At 33.2% G+C, this 23571-nt stretch overlaps 1 protein-coding gene across 2 annotated transcripts; it reads left to right on the forward strand.

Moving 5' to 3' along the window:
• Nucleotides 1–3246: 3246 nt before the first annotated feature.
• On the forward strand, nucleotides 3247–12271 carry LOC124838340 (Serine/Threonine-kinase). Of its 2 annotated transcripts, XM_047313913.2 has the most exons (8): nucleotides 3247–3406; nucleotides 3487–3560; nucleotides 3682–3762; nucleotides 3911–4003; nucleotides 4508–4627; nucleotides 4956–5027; nucleotides 8570–8647; nucleotides 11588–12271. In XM_047313913.2, the coding sequence occupies exons 1-8, from the start codon at nucleotides 3322–3324 to the stop codon at nucleotides 11777–11779; spliced, it is 795 nt and encodes a 264-aa protein (XP_047169869.2). In that variant the 5' UTR covers nucleotides 3247–3321; the 3' UTR covers nucleotides 11780–12271. The 2 variants fall into 2 exon arrangements, with proteins under 2 accessions (XP_047169869.2, XP_047169875.2); XM_047313919.2 differs by lacking the exon at nucleotides 8570–8647.
• The last annotated feature ends 11300 nt before the right edge of the window (nucleotides 12272–23571 follow it).

Genomic DNA, 23571 nt, shown 5'->3' on the forward strand with positions numbered 1-23571 from the left:
ATAATTAAATTTAATAAAATAAATATGAAAAAAGATTTATAAATTTAAAAAATTAATATGTATATAACAAATATAAATAATAGATTTGCAAAAATATAAATAATAAAATATGTGCAAAAATATAGAGTAAATTTTATAAAAGTATAATATACAAAAATATATAGCTAAAAATATAAATTATTGTATCAACATAATATGTAATGCTAAACTCGTCTAATACGTATATGGATAAACTCTTTATCATGTGTTGTTAAACTCATTCAATTAGTATATAAACACACTTATCTAATGTGTATTGTTAAACTTGTCTAATTAGTATATGGACAAAATTGTGTAATGTACACATCGTAAGACCCATCTAATAAGAGAATAGATAGAGTCATCTAATATGTATTAGTAGCAGTGTACGGACAAACTCGAGTAATGTGTGTTGCAAAACTCATTTGACTAGTGTATATACATACTTTTCTAATATGTATTCTTAGACTTACATAATCAATGTATGAAATGATTCATTTAATTTATTTGTTATATTCATCTAATAAGTGTATAGATAGACTCGTCTAATGTGTATTGTTAAACCTTTCTAATGTTTTTCACTATATTAATTTAATCAGTGTATAAATAATGTTTTTAAAACATTTTGCAAATGACAATTTGATAGTTTTTCAAAAGATTGATATATAAAAGATAAGCTCATACGATAGTGCTTCAAAAGAGCTTTATGAAAAAGTTTGAAGAAGGAAAGCAATAAAACATAGATTTTATACTGGATCACTCAACCTGAGCTACGTCTAGTTCTCTTTCAAGAACTCTTAAGGAATTCCACTAATCTTTAATAAGATTATACGAGTTTTACCTCTCCAACTTTACAAGTATTCTTACCACTCCCGAGGATCCCAACAAGTACCTCTAAGCTCATCCCATCAAGATTCTTTGAGGTTCTTAGAGCCGTAACTTGTGGTTTCCATTGCCTGGAGAGATTGCGAAGAATCTTTTCAATGTTATTCAAACTATCATAGACCTTACCTAAAGATCTTAACTTATTTAAGATTGTTTGGAACTGGTTGAACATGGCTTGGATATTCTCATTATCCAACATGGTGAATAACTCATATTCATGTGTTAACAAGCTTATCTTATTTCTTTTAACTTCATTTGATTCTTTGTATATGACAACTAAAGTGTCCCACATTTCCTTTGCTTCCTTGAATTCAAGTACTTTCTGTTGTAATAATGTTAGATTATTGCAAAAGAAAAATGTTGGATTGCAACATTCAAAACTTTAATTGTCAAGTTTAAATTCATTTTATTAAGTGCCCCAACGGTAAAATATTTAATAGCTTTTATTATCTTTTATTGATTTTATTCTTTCCTAACTCTATAAACAGAGAGCTTTTCTCCCATTCCAAAAACATCCCAAGTCAGTCTTCTCTCCTTCTCCTTTCTTCTTTTTCTCTTCTAAAATTATTCTGGGTTTATTTTATAACACTTTCCTGTATTCTTCTTCAAACAAAGCATATATTAGTGAATTTCAAGCTTTAGAGTTGAGGAGATACATGTGTTTTTGCTCATCAGCCACGAGCTTTTCTGTGATGGCTCTCCTTTGTTATCAAGAGATATATAATTACTATTTTCTACCTCATGTCGATATGACAAGATTCAAAAAATGCAATTATCTTTTGCTTTTAGTAATCAAACTTTTCCCTTTTGAATAAAATAGGTCGGTTGACAACATATCTATCGTTTCCCATTGCTTGTTAGGATCATTGAGATACTTGTCAATAAAATAAATATAGATAAACTTGCCTAGTATTATTTTTTTCTTATATTTATAATAAATAAATTACATCTTTAAAGACATGTGACCGAAAAAAAAATAAAAATATGATATGATTAAAAAACTAACAACTAGAACAATTATCAACAAAATAAACATGAATAAGAAGTTAATTTTTCTAATATATTGTTTTTCTTCTATTTATAGTAAACTAGTTTATTATTTTCTTTTATTTATAGTAGATATAACCAAATATATATATTTTTCTCTTTTTAAGGCTATAAGACTTAATAATTCGAACCAATTGTGTATCGTATGGTCTGGACGACCATACAATTACCCACATCAAGCCAATCGAACGACCTTGAAGAGTATGAAACGACTAAGTAGTGATCAAACATACCGGACGACCAGGAGCAGAACGTCCGACCTTAGTCAATAAAGATGTTTTCCTACAAAGATTAAGGTAAATGGTAATTAGAAGTATTAAGCTAAGATTGTGTTGTGATTAAGGTTTCACTAATCTAACACCATGCCGAAAACTATAAATATAGGTCAAAGACAAGAGGTAGGTGATGACATTAACTGCACATTTATGACCATTGTATTGAACTCCCGTACAGACAGTTTAGTGACGGTAGCATTGGTGAACTTTTGGCAGGTACACCTTCAAATAATGGAGTGAAAACGAAGACTTGAGCTAGTTAACGGACGACTTTCCAAAAGAAATTGTGTAGGTGTTTGAAGTAACTCGACCTCATATCCGAAACAAGTTGTTTGATGATTTCTAAAATAATTATAAGTGTAATATATATTTTCATATATTAAAGTCTACTAACATTATATGTTTGAATATTTATTTTACAAATTAATTTTTTCATCTATTTTTATTTAGGAGGGACTTCATACTATACTTAACTTCACTATTACTAAACACTTTGATGAGGATTGAATTGTAAAGCAGTTGCATATATAACATGGTTTGACCACATGAGAAATAGGAATAGTGCACATTACTCGTAACATAGGAAAGAGGTGAGCTCAAGATTTTCAAGGAATTGAAACAATTTTCATGATCCCGGAAAATTTACAAATAGTTCTATGGTACTTTGTGGGTACTTTGTGGGAACAAAATTCTTCAATCAAAATATTAGTATTATGTTGACCAAACCATGATGCCAGACTTTGTAATGGTTAGTTGTAGGATAAAGGAAGAAAATGGTTTTGGAAGAATAGAATTACCATCAAATACAGTTATACAATTAAATTTGAGTTTATGAATTTGGTGAATTTCTTCATATTCTGATTGCATTTTTCATGTAAGGGAGAAAAAAATCTAGTAATGTTTCAGTGTTTTAGTGTATAAAAAGTTTGAAAACTAGATGATGGAAACGATTAAATAAAATACAAAACATCTGAAAAATAAAAATAAGATAGAAAATTAGATTATTAATGTACTGTGTTTAATATATTTATTTAAAATCAATCTGACACAGATTACGAGTGGTGTGGAAATTCGAATTTGCAGCACCGCGCAGTCCATGGAGAAATTTCCAGAATCTTCATCGAAAGGGACAAAACGCCGTCGAGATGAAGATTCCGACGCCGGAAATACATCCTCACTCGGTATGCAATGCAATCCTCTCCTATATGTTAAGTTTTTTGTATCTCTTTGTAGATTGGACTAATCTTACCGCAATTAGCAGAGGACGATCTTACGTTCACCGATACGTCGGTTGCGCTTCGAATCATGCGAGCTCAGTTTCCCCACATTCAAAAGGTTAGATTACCGTTAACCACTTTCGAGCTCAGAATTTTAATTTTAATTGCATTCTTCGTACGTTTAACGAATTAGTTATTCAATTTGGATTTTAATAGTGGTATGGTGTACTTGTTTCTAGGGTTCGGTGGAGCCTTTTATATTGAAGTCACAATTGTATAGCAGTGTGAAGGACAGAACGCAAGTGGATAGGGAATTAGAGGTCTGTTTGTTGAGGAATTTAGACTTAGTTTGGTAAATGTAATTCGCGACTGAATACTGTTTTCTCCTCTCTTACGTTATTGCTAATTTATGCGATGGGTTTCTGTTGGATTAATGTGATAATACTAATTAATTTATTTGTGGTGTAGTCTCTGAGGAGGGACAAAGTTTTGCGTCTTTTCAAATTAAATACTGGACAGGACGATCATGCCGTAATGTTTTTGGATGACTACCTTAACCAGGTTGGTTTCCTGTTTGAAACCTTCTTCCCCCAGTTTACACTAGTGTGAGAGTTGGCACTTTTATGTCATTCAACATTATCTATCCTATTGTTGAGTTTTAACTATTTCTTGATTAAATATATCGTGTGTACTTATTTTCCTTTTTTGAAAAGCATATATGGTATAAACAATAGGTTCTGGGACAAACGATCCAATAAAGTGATATTTAGTGATGATGTGTGGTTTAACTTACATTTGTGTGAAGTGTAAACTAATCCGTCTTTGTATATATGTAAATTTATGTCTATAATTCAGTCTCAGGGATGTTTTATTTGGCCATAGTGGCTAACTGTTCTATAATAAGAGACGTTTCCTTATTTTGAAACATTTTTTTCCCTTTCCAGTAAAAAGATTAAATTTCGTTGGTGCTTTTTTTTACCAACTACCAATGTGTATCTACTGATCGAGTTATGCTTAATTGTTGATAAACTGATGTCTTTACTTTGTCTAACTATTGATGCATAGATAGATCGTGTTGTGAAAAGAATGGAAGGAAAGAAAGTAGAGGAATATGAAGTTTTTGGGTGGTTGAAGACTCATGTTCTAGATTCAAAGCTAGAAACGGGTATTGAACATCAGGAGCTTGTGAGTGAAATACTCAAATCAGCATATTTTGTTTAATCCTTTCAATTTTTACTATTTAACTGTCTACTCAACAGAGAAGTTTATAACCTGGCAAAATGCCCTTATTTTGGGAGAATACAAATGCATAATTTAAGAACCTGGCACGTCCACATTTCCACATTTATAGTGATTAATATTAAATCCTAATATTGGACATATATTATTCCTTTTTACCAGCTTTAATCTTATAGTTTGGTACTTTGATTTAAAACAAAAATGTTGGTCAGTATTTATGTTATCCCAGGACACTAAATGGTTTTCTGTGCTGAGGATGGTTTTTTTGATGCAGTGCTCACTCTTGTCACTCGGGGGAAAGGTGAAGGACAGTCACATCTCTGTTCTAATTAATGCTGGCGTCCTTGTGAGTAAAGTGGAGTATAAAACATTGCTTTAATATTCAGGCATTTTTTTGTTTATAACCATCACTCAAAGTTAATGATTATAAACAGAACATGAAATCTCCAATGATAACTAAAAGAGGCAATCACAGTATTTTTATATTTTACAAATTAAAACTAATGTCTTTTCTTACCATACCTTGTGAAAATATAAAATATGGATGCTTGGGTTTTTGCTTTTCGGGATTAACATTTGAGGTTTTAAGAGTCTCAGTGCAATGCTAGGGTTGCAGCTTTGTTACCCAAAGTAGCAAAGTCAAATCTTGGAAATGGTGTATAATAGGCAACAACAAAGAAATAGGATGGAATGGAAAAAAAAAGTAACTAATATTATTTCGGAGTCCCAAAACAAGAGAGGGTAATGACGATCCTCTTCCCAACTCCCAGCCCAACAACAATTTGCCCTCCCCTCTCCTCCAAACGAAAACCAAACCCTATATCCTTTCTTATCTCCCCAAAGCGAAAGATCGCTACATTCCTTCTAGAAGCCACATAGGCAATTTTGTTAGCAACAAAATCAACATGCATATGCTTGTGGTCCTCATGTGATATGTTTCCACTTCTTCCTCTCAAACCTTTTGAACCTTCCCAATATGCCCCTCCAATTTTTAGCTCGTATCAATGCCTCCTTCTCTAAAATTCACCTTTTCCTCAAGGTGAAGTCTAGGAAATGCTTCCATTATCTCACAATCAGGCATGTTCACCCACTTCACTAACACTTCTAAAGATTGATGGCTATCTCTTCTCATTGCTAAAACATCTTCAGGATGGACTTGTAACTAAACCTTCTCAGTCACATATGGTGGTAATGGTTGAACAACAACTTTGGCTATCACAACGGGCTCCAATAGAGACACATGAAAGATTGGATGCACCTTGCTATCCTCGGAAATATCAATCTATAAGCCACTTCTCTAATCTTCTCAATAATTTCATATGGACCATACTATCTCGGACTAAGTTTCCCTTGGCCAACTTCTTCAATTTGTATGGTTGTATCTTCAAATACACAACATCCCCAACCTTATACTCCACTCCTTTTCTACTTTTGTCAGCATGTTGCTTCATCCGATTTTGGGACTGCACCAGGTGATCCTTCAATATGTCTAACACTTCATTTTTGTCTTGTATCATCCCAGCCACTTCGTTTATAGAGGTTGCTGAAACATTTCCTCTAATCACCGGAGGAGGATCTCTTGCATACATTACCTTGAAAGGTGTCATCTTAGTGGCCTCATGTTAGTTTGTATTATACCAGTGTTCAACCCAACTAAGCCACATATGCCATTTTCTGGGTTTGGTGCTTGTCATGCATCTGAAATAAGTCTCCAAGCATCTGTTCACCACTTTCGTTTGTCCATTAGTCTTCAAGCATTACGTTGACTACACGGTGGTCACCTGGCCGATTGTTAAATTTTTTTGTGGTATTTCATTACGAGGCTCGTTTGCTTAATACTCAGTAACATACCAAATGGGTTTTGTACCAACCCTGATTGGAAACATCAAATCAATGCACCCTTAAATTCCTCTCAGTTGACCTCCTGGCTCTGTTCTTCCCGCCACTAATACCAACTGAGCGCCTTATCCTCTAATCCTATAACCACCAAATGAGCTTTGGATACCAATTGATAGGTAACAACAAAGAAATCGGATGGAATAGAGAAAAATAGTTACTGATATTATTCCTTAGTCCTAAAACAGGAGGGTAATAGTGATCCTTTTCCCAACTCCCAGCCCAACCACAATCCCCTCTCCCCTCTCCCCCAAACCAAAACCAAAACCTATATCCTCTCTTCTCTCCCGAAAAATGAAAGATCCATGCATTCCTTCTAGAATCCATGTAGGCAATTATGTTAGCAACATAATCAATGTGTGTATGCTTGTGGTCCCCATGCGACATGTTTCCACTTCTTCCTCTCATAAACCTTTTGAACTTTCCCAATATGCCCCTACAATTCTTTGCTCGTGTTGGAAGTTCCACATCGACTAAATATAAGGCCAATTTAGAGTATATATGTGGGTACAAGTCGGTTTTGTAGGGTTGAGTTAGGCTTAAAGTTCACTTATCAACATGGTATCAGAGCCTATCCTTATGAGATTTGTATTTGTTGGAATGTCATTCCACCCGCTATTGGGCCATTATCGGACTACCTATTAATGTTTAGTCTCACGCATGAAATGTATATATTTGACATGAGGGGTGTGTGTTGGGAGTCCCTCATCGACGAGACAAGGTCAATTTAGAGTATATATGTGGGTGCAAACTTCACCTTACAAGCCAGTTTTGTGGAGTTGAGTTAGTCTTAAAGTCCACTTCCTAGCAGTACATGGCAGCCTTACATTCTAGTGGCACATGGGAACTTGTTCCTTTACCTCCTGGCAAGTGAACAATTGGTTGTCGTTGGGTTTATATAGTGAAAATTGGACTTGATGGTCATGTTGATCGGTTTAAAGCTCGCTTGGTCGCCAAAGGATATACACAAATTTTTGGTCTGGATTATGGGGACACCTTTTCCCCTATGGCTAAAATAATTTCTGTTCATCTCTTTCTGGCTATGGTTGGTACTCATCATTGGCCTCTGCATCAACTAGATATTAAAAATGCATTCTTACATTTGCAGGAAGAAGTTTATGATCAACCACTGGTTTTCTTGCTCCTGGTGATTCTTGTCTTGTTTGTAAACTTCATTGGTCTCTCTTTGGTTTGAAGCAATCTCCTCGAGCTTGGTTTGGTCGTTTTAATTCTGCATTGATACCATTTGGCATGACTAGATGTGAGGCTAATTATTTTGTCTTCTCCTTTCACTCTTCTTTCGGTAAGTGCATTTGCCTTGTTTATGTTGATGACATTGTCATCATGGGTGATGACGAGACTGGAATTCAACAACTCAAAGTGCACCTTTCACATCAATTTCATACTAAAGATTTTGGCCCTTTAAAGTATTTCTTAGACATTGAAGTTTCTCAATCTTCTTCTGGAATTGTCATTAATCATCGTAAATATGCCTTTGACATTCTTACTAAAACTGGTATGCTTGATAGTCGTCCTTGTGATACTCTTATGGATCTCAATATCAAGCTTCTTCCGAGTTAGGGGGAGCCATTGAAAGGCCTGAAAATGTATTGCGGCTTGGTAGGTAGACTCAATTATCTCACAATCACTAGACTCGACATCATTTTGTCAGTTAGTGTGGTAAGCCATTTTCTAAATGCTCCTTGTGATAGCCATTGGGATGCTGTGTCAAGTATTCTTCAATACATAAAAAATGCTCCAGGATGACATTATTGTATGAAGACAAAGGTAGTGTGGTCTGCATTAGACACACAATACATTCAACAAATATACCTTTCTATAATATTTATATGCATAACCAAATACTTACCATTTTCATCTTGTGTGCTTACACAATAAGATAACCTCTGTAAAACTTTTTCCAAATGTCACTTAATATACAATTTTTTGGTTGAATATTTATGCATAATAATTCTGCTGGGCACTTTTCAGACTAGGCAACTTATTGATCCAAACATGTATTGGTTTTCAATTCCAAACATTGGCTCTCATCTCAAGGGTATTGTTCAGGTATATGCATTTAATCATTTCCATGTGCAATCACTGGCTGCTTGAAACTTTTGCATGATGTATGTTCATGTTTGACTTAGTGCATAATATGGGTACTTCAACTGAGGTATTACTACTATTTGAGGTTAATCTGCTACCTGAAATTTGAGGACTGGGTTCTGGGGTGAAGGCTTGCATTTGGCTTGGCAAGTTATAACGTATACCAAATAGCAAGTTAAACGGATTTGTGTAACTTTTCATCAACTGTTAAGTGCAGTGGATGTATAATGTGATTTTTTGCGCATATCATGTGCTAGGTTTACAATCACTATTGACTGGAAGACATATTTGTATTAGACACATCGTAACATTGCTAGCTAAGCCTCACCATATCTCGAGAGGACCTACCGGGCCTCCCCCTAAATTGACTGCCCTTCCCACTAAACTCAAATTTTTATAGGACAATATACGTTTGAAAAGTTATCAAGTAAATGATCCATTAGGTTGCACTCAAGCTGTTAAGCACTGTTTTAGGCTTGGCTAAGTGCATCTTTGGAGTTTATTCCATCGTATGTTTATTCCAGAGCAGTTGAGGGATAATTTTGTGTTGATTGAGTAATTTCTGTCTTGGGGTGTGATTTGGGTACTCCTCTGGAACTGCAAATATTTCATCTTTAATAAAACAACTGATGTCGAGTTGAGAGATAATTTTGTGTGGGTTGGGTCTTTTCTTTGGGTTGTAGTCCTTTGGAACTGCAAATATTTCATCTTTAATAAAGCAAGAGATGTCTAAAACGTTGATAGTTCATATTGCTAGTCTGGATATGATAGATCATCCTATCTAGTTGTAATCAAAGGTTTGGTATACCATGGTGTTCTTTTCTGTTGTCTATTATATCTTAATTAGTGTAATATATAGATAGATTTGGTATTGTATACAAAAGAAGGAAAACAGACAATTAAAACAGTTAGAGGTTATAACTGTAACAAACATATATAAGTCTGTTGGGGCCTTAGGAGTGTTTTTGTCGATTCTGTTTTGGAAAATTGTCGGGAAGGGCTGAGAGAAATGCCACTCAGAATACCACATTGGTATCTCCTGTAAACATACAATTGTGTTCTTGGCTAATTTTCCCTGTCACATTGATAGGAAAATATTATGTGTTCAATAAAGAAGTATATCCAGTGTATAGTTGAATATATTAGTTCTATCAAACTGGTATCTAGAGCTGGAATCTTGGTACTGTGGAGGGGTAAAACCAGGGTATGGTGAATACAAGAATGGAAGCAAGATTGGGTGGGTTGGAAAAGATGATCCAAGAATGGTGGGTGATAGAGCTGAGAATGAACATCATGATTGCTTCCAACGTTTGGAGGACGGGGACGAGTCTTCCACAGGGAATAATCATACAAAAAAATGAAATAAGGATGACACTGATCAGTCGCATTGGAGAAAGCTGGATATTCCAGTTTTTGCAGGTGAGGAAGCCTATGGGTGGACAAATAGAACTCTATTTCAGATTGAAGGAAGTTTCTGAAGACAAAAAAGTGCAAGTTGTGATGGTGGCTTTGGAGGGGAAAGCACTGAACTGATTTCAATGGTGGGAGACATGCAATCAGAATCCCTCATGGGCGGTGTTTAAGGTGGCAGTGGTACGAAGGTTCCAACCAACCATGTTTAAGAATCCTTTTGAACTCTTGATTGGATTAACCCAAAGTGGCACAGTAGAGGAGTATATTGAACAATTTGAGCAATATCTGGGATTTTTGGAGGGGATTGAGCAAGAATACTTGGTGGCAGAAGTCAAATTATACGAACCTATAGTACATTGGCTGAACTGATGCTTAAAGCCCATATGGTGGAAGAAAAGATTCGTGTTAATTCTAGAGGAGGGTCTACTACTGTTACCAGAACTACAGCTAGTTACAAGCCTTATGCAGTCACCAAAATTTTTTCCAGAGAGATAAGGGGTTTGGCTAGTTTCAATGAAGGCAAAGGAAAAAATGTGGAGACAGCCAGTTCTTCAGGGAGTACTTCAAGACGTCAGCGGGGTTCCTTTTAGAAAATTATTTGATACAAAATTGCAAGATAAGATCAAGAAAGCCCTTTGTTTTAGGTGTGATGAAAAATATGGCCCTAACCACTTTTGCAGAAACAAATAGATGCACATGTTGTTTACTGAGGAAGAGTTCACTAATTTTGGAGATTTTCAAGACAATGTAGAGGGCAGTGAAGAGAATGGGAATGGTAGTGAACAAGTCTCTCACCACCCTAGATCCATTACAAACATTATCATCATCATCACTTGTCATTAATGTTTTTGTGTCAACTCATTACTGTTTGTTGCTGTTGGCAACATCACTTGCCACCATCACTCCCACAGCGTTGTTGTCATAATGGCCTCTACAATTATCACTATCTTAATCATAGCAACCATCATTAACGTGGCATTACCATTAATACCATCTTCATAGTATGCAACCTTTATTAATGGCACCACTTATGCTTTTATTATAGTCATTACTACCATCATTGTTACAACAATCATCAGCTTTACTGCTACTGTTATTGTCACTATCACAATCATTTCATTATTATCATTGTCATTATTGTTATTGTTATCACTGTCCTTATCCTCGTTGCTGCTACCATTATTTATTATCATCTTGTTATTATTGTTGTTATCATTGTCATTCTTGTTTTCAAAATTATCACCGCCATCACTAATATAACTTATTATCATTATTATTATTTGGCTTTCATGATGATGCGCATCAAGCATCAGATAAAATTAACATTTATCTTCCTTTTGTCATATAATGCTCTTATGCTACTTTTGTATCCAATCTTTTTCTAACCACCAAAGGATTCTTGAGATTTTAATAATATTTACATATATTTTGATCATTAGTAAACAGTTTTAGAGATAAGAATGGAATTGTTTTTACTTTGTTGTTCAGGGAAGAAAGGAAATTATTTCTCTTCTCAGCCGTCGTAGATATAAAGAGATGATGTTGTCCTCTTTGGAAAAGAAGCGTCTTCGAACGTCTCCACTTGATGTGAGATTTCATCTTCGTGATTTGATTGGTTCAGGTCATCTCAGAACTGACCAGGCTCCAACTGGTTTAATCATTAGAGTCTCAAAAGATTAGAGATGCAGGAAGTCCTACATGCATGCATTTGTTTGCTTTCAGCATCACGTCTATTCTCAAAGACAATTCTCCTTTAAGAAAATCACGTTTGAGAAGTCTTAGAATTTGTGATTTAACATCCAAACAAACTCCAAATTATTTATCTACTCGCTTTGTTGTTCATTTCGAGAAGTGGTGCTTTGAACATGTAGTGGCTTATATCACTTCAAATGCTTTTTATTGTGAGACAACTATATAGGTGACATGACCAGCTCTTTTATCCTATTTAATCAAGAAAACTAGCTTAGGTCACCTGGCAATTACTTCTATCAACTACCAACTCGGACCAATTGATGCTGGTTGTAAGTCTCCTTTCTATTTGTCTTAATATTTCCATCTAGGATGTGGTTCTTCCCTTTACTGTTTATTTCATGATGAACAGAAGAACACATGTTCATGTACATTTTTAGGGAACTCCTTGTTGGTACCAAGTGACTAGGTTTGATCTTTTCATAGTTTCTTTCTATTTTGTATTTTTTGCCTTTGTTAAATGGTATGATTCACTCTTTTCAAAGAAGAAAACCACCACATTTGTATCATTGTGAAAAGGAACATGTTTCACGGACCATGTGGATTAAGAAACAAATAATCTCCTTGGATGAAAAAAGGATTGTGCTCCCAGTTTTATCCAAAAAAATTTCCAAACTACTTCAACAGCTCTGAAGAATGATATTCCATTTGATAATTTTTTTGTTGTTCCGTACAATATCGAAATAAGTAAAGTACCAAACTCAAAAATGTCGAATGGTGTAATCGCAATACTTCAATCAAGTACTTATTTAAATACATCAACAAGGGTTATGACATAATAATAATTCCTATAATGAACACAAATGTGTTTAGATGCATAAAACCTATATACATTTTGTAAAACTTCTTTGAAAACTACATTGTGTGTAGAATTTAGAGGTTTTTTTCTGTCATGGATTAAGATTTTTAATGCAGACTTACTCTAGACTTTTGTAAAACTTCTTTGAAAACGACAATGTGTGTAGAATTTAGAGTTTTTTTTCTCTGTCATGGATTAAGATTTTTAATCCAGACTTACTCTAAACTTTTGTAAAAACTTCTTTGGAAACTACATTGTATGTAGAATTTAGAGGTTTTTTCTCTTTCATGGTTTAAGATTTTTAATTCAGACTTACTGTAGACTTTTGTAAAACTTCTTTGAAAATTACATTGTATGTAGAATTTAGAGTTTTTTTTCTGTCTTGGATTAAGATTTTTAATCCAGACTTACTCTAGACTTTAGAAACTCCAACATACAATTGACCATGACTAAAAGTTGGTGTTGGTAAATACATGCCTACTGATGCCAAAGATTGTTCCTGAAATTTGTTTATTTTCATAGCATAAGATAACGTGAAGGAAAATTCCCTTGTGATTAGCTTAAATGGTCATGGGGACTGTGACTATGACATGATCATACATGGTATATAAATCTCAATTCCTTTTGTGCTCCCAGTAATAATCAACGATAACATGATTTGTAAGTTTTGTTACTATTAATCTACTTCCGTAACACAATCCCTTTGCTTGATCCAAATTTCTTAAAAGCATATGTGGTGCCCAAATCTTTAGTTTAATACTATGATTTGGTAGTCCTGATGTTCTTATTGAACTTAGAAATTTTGGAATAATACCATCATATGCATTCTTTTCCACGGTGTTAGATGTATCAATAGAATTAGAGCTGAGATACTCTCTTTGTTGACATGGGTTACATGAAGGAAATTGTGTTATTAGTAAAATTGAGCGTGTATAGGTATAATATATTGGTAATGCATGTAGTCTTACTGGGAATCGAGACCAAGATGTATTCTTTGATTTCATCAACTATTTCAATTCTACTGGCCAATATTGTTCTGGTTTGCAAAAACATTTCATTGTTGTAGTTTTCCATTAAAGCTGAATATGTGCTTGTGACTATGGCTTGGATAAGATCTCTAAAGTTTAGGATTAAATATTCTGATGGAATTTGTATCTCAAATAAGCCATCGTTAGGTTCACTTTGTGTACCATCTCCAATTCGAAGTTTGAGAACTATTGAATTTCTATAGAAGTAGAGCTTTGTAATCCATGTTAAAACACATGCATGTTTGTTATCAAAGTCAATACTTGACAATGGATGCATTTATTATTCTATGAAAAGTATCAGATTGTTATCTTGATGAATAACAAGAATAATCTATTTGAATTTCTATAGCAGTAGAACTTTGTAATCCATGTTAAAACACGTGCATGTTTGTTATCAAATTCAATACCGGACAATGGTCCTATAGGCAGATTTATTGTTCTATGAAAAGTATCATGTTGCTATCTTGAGGAATGACAAGAATAATCTATTTGAAATAACCTCCGAAGACTATCACTATGCCACAAAAAACTGAATTAGATTCTTTGTTGCCTTTCATTATGTCATTCAAAGTTCCATGTAATGTTTCAAGACAATATTTGTGTGTCATTGTTGCTTCACCCCAGATGATTAGGTAAGCCAATTTTAATAAATATGCAAGGTTACTTCCTTGTTCGATGTTGCAAATTGAGTGCTCTAGTGTGGGGATTGGAATCTTGAATTTGGAATGTGTTATTCTACGTCCTGATAATAAGAGAGATGCTATCCCATTTGATGCAAGTGTGAACAGAATTTTACCTTGAGATCATATAGCAGAAAATAGTGTCTTCCATAGAAATGTTTTCCTTGTTCCTCCATAACCATACAAAAGGAATATACCCTTCCAATGGCGTTGCCCTTTTCCCTTGGTTTCCAACAGGTTTGTTTTTTGTTGTAAATATAACTAGATAAAAATGGACGATATGTTAAATTTCATGCTTCTAGGTATTTTTTATTGCATTCCATCCAAGTTGTAAAAATTGATTCCCTAACTGTCTATTTTTCTATTATATAATCAATATAATCCTCATCTTTGATGCATACAGACTAATCTAGACGATGAAAATGTAATCTTTCTACATTTGGGTTTCTGCCAGGAATAGTCTAGCATGTCGAACATGGCAATATATATCTGCAATTGGGTATTTGCTAGAAGGATGCAAAAGTATTAAGACATATGTATGTGGAGACCATGTTTTTGAAATTCATTAGTATACATGTCTACTGATGGCATACTCTTCTAGTTACGGTTAAACACTTTCAAGGAGAGTTGAAGATAAATGAGCTTAGACTTTCTATATTGGGTCATTTTGACCATTATAGAGCTTCTAGAGTAAGACTAATATTAGGTCAAGAAGTTTAAAATTTATTTGAGTTTTGTATTATGGATCAAGTAGTATAGGTTTTATTTTAGGTTTTGTATTTTGGGTTAAGTAGTGTAGGGTTTTAGACTACTTAAGTCAATAAAGGCTAAGGCCTATTGTTGACCAAGTGGAATGTCCAAGAGTAAGGAGTGGGCTGTCCAAACCTTTGTGAGAGTGGCTAAGTGTCATGCTCACATTGAAGAGGATTTTGCTATAGATAGTGGCCATTTGTCCTCCTCTTAATGGAGAATATTTTTGTCATATGTCCTTCTCCTAATGGAGATAATTTCTCACCTTGTTTTCCAAGCTAGTCAAATGTGTCTTCTACTCTTGTTTTCACCTTTAAATTTGTGTAATGTTATGCTGTCATTTTTATGTCATATTACTTATTTTAGGTCAATAAGGCTAGAGCATTCCAATTGGTCTCCTTTAGGCACTTCCCTTTAGGATCAGTTTAATCTCTCTTAAAGCATCATCAAACACCATTCCTTCAACCATATATCACCAAGGCGGTGAGCCTTACCCTCATTTTCCCCCAAGCTTCCGCATTATATCACTATTCCCATCATCACCATAACATCTCTTTTAGCTTTTACCTAACTTGGCTAGGATGATTGTTATCACTTGGTAATCAAAGCTTACGTTATTTTTGTTTTCCTTTGTGTTTTTCTAACCTTGTCTTGTTGTAATTATCTTGGAATGGTCAAAATTAATCTTTCTTACTCTGTAGTAAATGTTGACGATCTTCAAAAATTAAACTACATCTAGCTCATAGATATAAAAAATACTATAGTCATATTAAATCCTTTTGAGTCTAGTTTTCAGCAAAATAAAGAATCATTTCATTTGGAGTTCTGTGGAGAAAGTTATGAGCAAAACAATTAGCAAAAGTTAGAGTTGTCACAATGTTGCCATCAATGTTTTTCAGGCTATGTTTTGATAGTTTTGGCTACTGTTTGTGTACTTTTAACTTTGTTGAGTCTTTGTTCATCTTTTGGGTAGGTCATACCATATATTTTGAGTCATTTATCTTTTCAAATCCATTTTTGTTGTCTAAAGTAATGTGTAGTCGTTTTTATGTCCTTTTTTCTTAGTTTGAGCTTGCACAAATAAAAAGAAATGTAAACTTGGATTTCAAAATTACACCATATACAAGCATTTTAGTGTCTTTTCTTTATAGTTTTGAGTTGGTACTTGTCATTAGAATATTGACAAATTATTAAAATAAAAATTCCTTTGTCTTTTTGAGTTTCATACTCTATTTTTTATTTTTGTAGGATTTTTTTGGTGTTTCTTGTTCTTTTGAGCTTTCATATCAAACTACTAATCTTTTGTGTGTGTAGTGGTCTTGTTTTGTAGTTAAAAAAGTGGAAAAAGAAGTGCTAAAAGCTTATAAGCAAAGATTACAAAAGAAGTACCAAAAGAGCTTAGAAAAAGTGTTGAAAATTATGTGTATTTGACCACTACCATTTGATTATTTGGTAAATTTTTAGCTGTGTTTTTGCTTATGTTTTGTGCATTTTATGGCCCTGTCAAGCAACATAAGTCTTGGCCAATGGTGTTAAAAGAATGATCTTAGTGTCTTAATTTATTCATTGTTAAAACAAAATCAGAATGTCTTGCAACTCATGTTTTGAAATTTATCAAATAATATTCATCGAAATGTCATATGCTTTACAAACTGTTTGAAAATTTAACTTTGAAACCATTGTAGAATACAAATTAAACAATTTTTTTTTATTATTTATAATTGAATTTAGAAAACTTCATAAATCAAATTAACTATAGAGTGTTCATATAATTTTATTACAAAACTATTAATATTGAAATTAAAACCATAGTTCTCGCATATAAATTGTCGCTCAACTTCACTTTAACTACATCTGTAATAATATTTATTTTTGTACAAATACGATCATTGTAGATGGAAATCGCAATTACAACATATAGGGTGAGCTAACAGAAACAAGTTATATAAACATAGATAAGTATTAAACATCTACTTAGAATAAAATTTTCGAATAGTACATATTTTGATATACCTACAAATATCTTACATGTCATCACATACATCACATCAAAACAAATCATTAATAACAACAATATCAACAATCAAGGTCATCAACATATAACTATACAATTATCTTGTCAAAGTAACCAAGTTTTACCTAAACTCACTCAATGATTCACAAACTCATATCCAATTTGTCTAACACCATTTTATATATATATATATATATATATATATATATATATATATATATATATATATATATATATATATATATATTTCATAATTTATATTATATATTATATATATTATATATTATGTATATAATATTATTATCATTTCACGTTCTTAAATAAAATAATTATTTCAAAATATTATGAACTCACAAAACAAAGGTGCTACATAAAATTATTATTTATATAATTATATATATATATATATATATATATATATATATATATATATATATTATTAAAAGAGATAAGTTACCTTTTAAATATATATAATAAAAGCATTATATTTTTTAATTAAAATAGTTAATCACATTTGTTGAAAGAAAAATGTATTTAATTTGTATATCATTAATTGCAACATATATTATTTACTAATAAATAAATAAAACTTTTAATCAATTTATTTATTTATCAAAACATAATCACACAAAACTTAATTTATTTTATGGTTTAAACCCTCGGGTAGTCCTCGTATTTGTAGGGGAATCTCTAATAGGTCCTTATTTTTTAAACTGTCAAAATTTGGTCAATATACTTGTAAATTGAGCCAATTTTGTCCTCTCCTTTAAGTTTTAATAAATGGCGTTAAACGCTGATGATGTGGTGCACACTTAAAATGCTGATATAGCAGTGTTATATTAAGTGAAATTTTTTTTAAGATTTTATTAGAAGAATGAACTGATATCATGAATTGATAATCCCAGAGAGAGCTATGGCAAGAGCGAGCAGTATCCATGCTCCAACATCATTCACAACAACTGCTGCCATTGTTATGCGACCAACATCAATTGTGAGGAGTTTGAGCTCGGCAAGGATGCGTGCAAGGACGAGAAATGCAATGATGGAGAGAGCAACACCCACCAAAAACAAGAAGAATAAAAGACCCAGATGGACCACAGTTTCAAGCACAGTCAAACTTTTCTTGGGGAAAATCATATTTAGGAATTTCTCATTCCTCCCAATCGTTGATGGCCCAAGTAATATCTCTCCCTGCATTCGTTTTCCAAAACAAGATGCATCCAACCCCAGGTTAACTTTTTCATGAATCAGAGCTAAAACAATTCAAATGACCATGATTATAATTGGTTTGGCGGTTTTAACAGAGCAAATCAAATAAAAATCAAACCTTTTAACTGAGTAAGCAAAGAAAATCAAATCGCTCTTGCCATAGCTCCCTTGCTCGCCCTCTCCCTCCTCTCCACCCGTGTCCTTCCCCACCGCTAACTCCACCCCGCGGGCTACACCCTCTACATCGACCTCCTCAACCGCCATGCCTTTTCCCTCTCCTCCAACATCCACTTCCCCAACTACCCCAAGGTCATAGGTACCCTTCAACAGAGTCCTCGCCGCCTCACCGCCTCGACCCCACCGCCTCAAAGGCAACATCCCCCCTCCATCACCATGCTTGAATCCCTCCAACTTCTCAACCTCTCCTCCAATGCCCTCGCGCCGAAATCCCTTCCTCCATCGGAGACCTAATTTCCCTCACAAACATTTCCCTCGCTTTCGTCACTTTCTCTACATCTTGTGCAGCCATGAGGAATACTACAATAGTTGACCTCAAACGCATCATTGAGAGCTTCTTCCAGAACTCCAGCTCCGTCATCAGTGTCATCGTAACGATCCAGAGGACTGGCAATAGGCACGTTCAAACGTCTATTGCAATCCTTAACCGGTGGGTATTTGTGGAGTATCTCCTTTTCCATGTACCCCTCCTCAAAATAATACACAACATCCGCGCACGTAAACTTGCGTTTTAAAGGGAAATTTGGGATTGTAGGACAATGCTCAAATATGACGATTTTATACACTGACGCGTTATACTGGAGCAGAGTGCTGTTGAAGTTGTCGTAATCGAAGTTCTAGTAGCCTTCAAAAAAGTGAGTAGAACAGACATGGTCGATAGAGGGTCTTGGCATCAGTTTCATGGTGTGAGTGGTGTTGTCGATATCCTTCAGTGTGAAATTTTAAGATTCATAATGACCATGGATCTGAGTATTGTCCTCCAATTGCTTCTTCCGGCTCCATCCTCGATTCCATTTTGGCCCTCCCTAGCCTACTTCACATGGATCTGAGTACCAACCAACTCAACAGAACCATTCCCAAGTTAATTTCTCTATGTATAAACTATTTCATCTTTCATTTGATGATTATGCTCAATTTTTCAGCTTTGTACTCTGTTGAAATGCTCGAAAGGAAAGATGAAGAGGCGCACGATAATGAAGACTCTGAATTCCTAACATTTTCAATTAAACTGTTCATCGTAAAAAAAAATCCACGTAACATAATATTGCTACATCAGCATCTTAAGTGTAGACCACGTCATCAGCGTTTAACACCGTTTGTCAAAACTTAACAGAGATGACAAAATTGGCTCAATTTTACAAGTATATGGACCAAATTTTGACAGTTCAAAAAATGAGGACCCACTTGAGATTTCCCTACAAATATGAGGACCATCTGAGGGTTTAAACTTTTATTTTATTTATTATTTTCACGGGTCTTAGAGGGAACATGTTAGTTTTGAATGACTTTATTTCTCTTCAGATGAACTCCTCTGGATCAAATGTCATTCTGTAATAAATATTAAACATAATCTTAATTAATTTTTGCCTACTCAACAAGGTATATAGAAAGGTAACACTAGAAGAAGATGATAATATAAAAGTGTGTTTGGAGTCTCATCATTATAATAATCGATTATCTGGGATCATAGTCGATTATCCTTTCGTAGATTGTAAATTTGGAAAATTTATGTGTGAATCTTTTTGGAATAATCAATTATCATCAGGTGATAACCGATTATACTAGTGTATTTTTGCTGGAAAAGTGTGTTTTGAAGAAGAATGGAGGAAGGACAAGCTTCAAGGGTTGCAGAACGTGATATTGAGCAAGGAATAGAATTGTTTGATATGGTTGGGGTTAGATTGAACTCTTGTTTGACATAGGATGACTCTAGCTGAATTGGAAAAACTAAAGAAATAGATAGAAGATTTGTTAGAAAAGAAGTTTATTCAGCCTAATGTATTGTTGTGGGGAGCTCAAGTATTGTAAAGCAGAAAGATGGCAGCTCGAGGCTTTTTGTTGACTACAAATAGTTGAATAAGGTTACTATCAAGAATAAGTATCCTTTACCAAAAATCGATGATTTGCTTGATCAGTTGCGAGGTGCTGGTGTGTTCTCAAAGATTGATTTGAGGTCTGACCATCATCAAATCTTAGTTAAAGGAGGCTGTGTAGAAGACAACTTTCATATCACGCTACAAATATTATGAGTAGTGATGCCTTTTGGTGTGATGAATGTTCCAATAATCTTCATGGACTACATGAATCGGATATTCCGGTCTTGCCTTGATAAGTTTTTTGTCATGTTTATTAACGACATCCTCATCTATTCCAAGGATCAGGAGGAGCATGTTGAACATTTGATAATGATGTTGGAGATCTTGAGAGGGCATCAATTGTATGACAAGTTTTTTAAATTTGAGTTTTGATTGGGGGAAGTCGAGTTTCTAGGACATGTAATTTCTTTTCAAAGAATTATAGTGGACCGAACCAAGATTGAAACTGTGTTGAAATGGGAGTGATTGACGATGGTGATAGAAGTGAGAAGTTTCATAAAATAATGTTTTTTTAGAAAAATCGAAATAGAAGTTTAGTATTTGTATGAAACAAGTATTTTTCTTCAATATATACAAGAATGAAAATGTAATGTACATACTATTTAGGGGGATAAAAATATATTTAGCAGTCATTATTTTGTTACAAAAATCAATTTGTCTTTAAAGCCTCAGTTTTATTTTAATTTTAAATAATCACAATACATAGTGTTAAACTTTTATATTAATATTAAATAATCACAATACAAAGTGTTAAACTTTTATAGGCCAGCAAACAGGCTCCAAACCCTAGCTTCCACACCATTGCTTTCCTCTAAAAACAAATTGTATCTAATCAACCCAGAATTTGTACAGTTACTCTTTTTTTTTCAAGAGAACTCAGTTTCAATTTTTTCAACTTTTTGTCTGATCTACTTTCACTTTTTTTTTCTTTTATTCCTTGTATGTGAAAACATGTCCATGATTTACCAAAGCTTAATTGTAATAACAAAACTTATTTTGAATTTACATTCACAGAAAATGTATACTATCAAAATTCTGTAATGTTCAAGTGTCCACCTACAAGCAAATATTCAAGATGAATTAAATACAAAAAGAAATTAAGGGAAATAATATTATATATAAAAGTTATTACAAATTAAAGCAATATATGCTGATATGTCTGCGTACCTACTATTATCATCTTTACCTACTATTATCATCTTTCCAAAGAAAGTTAATATAGATATCGTGTCAGTGAAAGAAATTGCCAAATTTGGCTTAGTTACAAAAAAAATGTTTTCAACTTTTATTTTTAAGTCTCTGATGCGACGTCGTGTCCTTTTAATCCAGTGAAGAAAACTTGACAGAAACGTTATTTGTTTTGGTTATTTAATAAACAATTTTTGTTTTTATCTCAAATGAAACTGAAACAAAATAAAATAATATTACAAAGATCACGATATACATATTTAACAACTTAAACGTAGAATGAGAATATTCCTCTCTATATAGAAGAATTTATAGAATCAATTTATTTTTTCAAAATATAATAATTTAACTTTTGAATGTTATTTATGCGTGAGTCAAACCATGTTCTTGTTGGCATATACCTAATTTAATGTTGGTGCTTCGAGATTAAAATCTGTGCTTATATAATTAATGAATGCACTGCACTCATTTGTAATTTGTAAGTAATAAGTTGGTTAGTGAAAGATGAGATAAATAAATAATTAAAAGGAAATAATTAATTAATGAAAGACTATTAAATTGTTGAAATTAAGGTTGGAGCCATTATTGATTCTGTGGAACATTCCAATGTTCAGAGGTGTTGTTGACACATAACTTTACGTGAAAGTTAAGTATGCAGCCAGCTTGGAGCATTAATTGCATCATATATATTAACAAACAAATGAGAGACAATATTTATATATTTGTTTTGTTTCCATAAATATATAAACAACACATAGATGTATTGATATAATAATTATTATTATTTATCTGCTTCTTCTTCTATGGACAACTTGTTAATTTGTGTTTAGAGTATAGTGCCTTCTTCTCTCACAATCAAGTAATTCAGTTGTGAAAACGTATGCAAACTCTTCTTTTATTTTTGCGTAGGGGAAGACAAAATATGTGATCCTAATCATCCAATGCATGCATCAACAAACACAAAAATAGATTGCACAAAGTTAATCACCAAAACCATTCATATGTCTCTGTCTTCCTTTTCTTTTAAACTCATTAATTTGAAGACAAAGAAAAATTATCACTTCTTTACAAAAGGTAGCTCTTATAGTTTAATTTTCCCTAAGATCGACTTCTACCCCAGCTTTTGGAACTAATTTTCTAATCAATGTTCCAAATTGACTAAGGTTCTCTTGGGATTAATAGAAAATAATAACACATTAAGTTTATTATATAAATAATTACAAATAAAATTAATTGCGGCAGAATATAAGTAAGAGAAGATTCAAAAAAGAAGAAGTGAAGAATAAGAGGCAGGGAGCTTATATTCTTGTTTTCTTGTCTTCTTATTTTTGACTTATTGGTTGTATGTATGTATGATTTGAGTTAAATTGTAGTTAGTTTTTGTTTTGATTATTATCTTTTGAAATTTAAAAGAGTTTTAATTTAAATATGTGGAGATTTTTAAGAAATTGATAATTTATTTCAAGCTTATGCGTTTCAGAGGGTGTTTTTGGAGAGGATAATATTTTAATGAAATAATTTTTTTTTTGTGTGTGAGTATCTTGTGTTGTGGAAGTTTTGATTTTTAATTTATTTTTTAAGTTGGAATTCTTAAAGGTGATTTTAGTTTTGTATGGATAGACTCTAGTTGAGAATTGTGAATATGATGATAGTTTGGGCTATGTTCATAATTGATGTTTCTTGAGTGGGTGCCTTCATAGATTCCTCTTGGTTGGTAGCTCGATGGAGGAGAGAGTTCTTAGAGTGTCAAAGCTAGAGAATGACAGAGAACTTTATGAACATGATGTTGGAGGATTTTTGGAGTGTTGAAGTCAGATGATGAATGACTCGAGACCAAAAACACTATAAGTCAAGGGATTGTCGTGATCTCTTATGAAAATTTATATGTTCTTTTATATCATAGGTTTTAAACGTTGAATGAGTTTATTTTCAAAATTTAAT

The sequence above is a fragment of the Vigna umbellata genome, chromosome 8, assembly GCF_029865625.1.
Source record: "Vigna umbellata cultivar VRB3 chromosome 8, Vumbellata_1.0, whole genome shotgun sequence".
Taxonomy (NCBI): Eukaryota; Viridiplantae; Streptophyta; class Magnoliopsida; order Fabales; family Fabaceae; genus Vigna; species Vigna umbellata.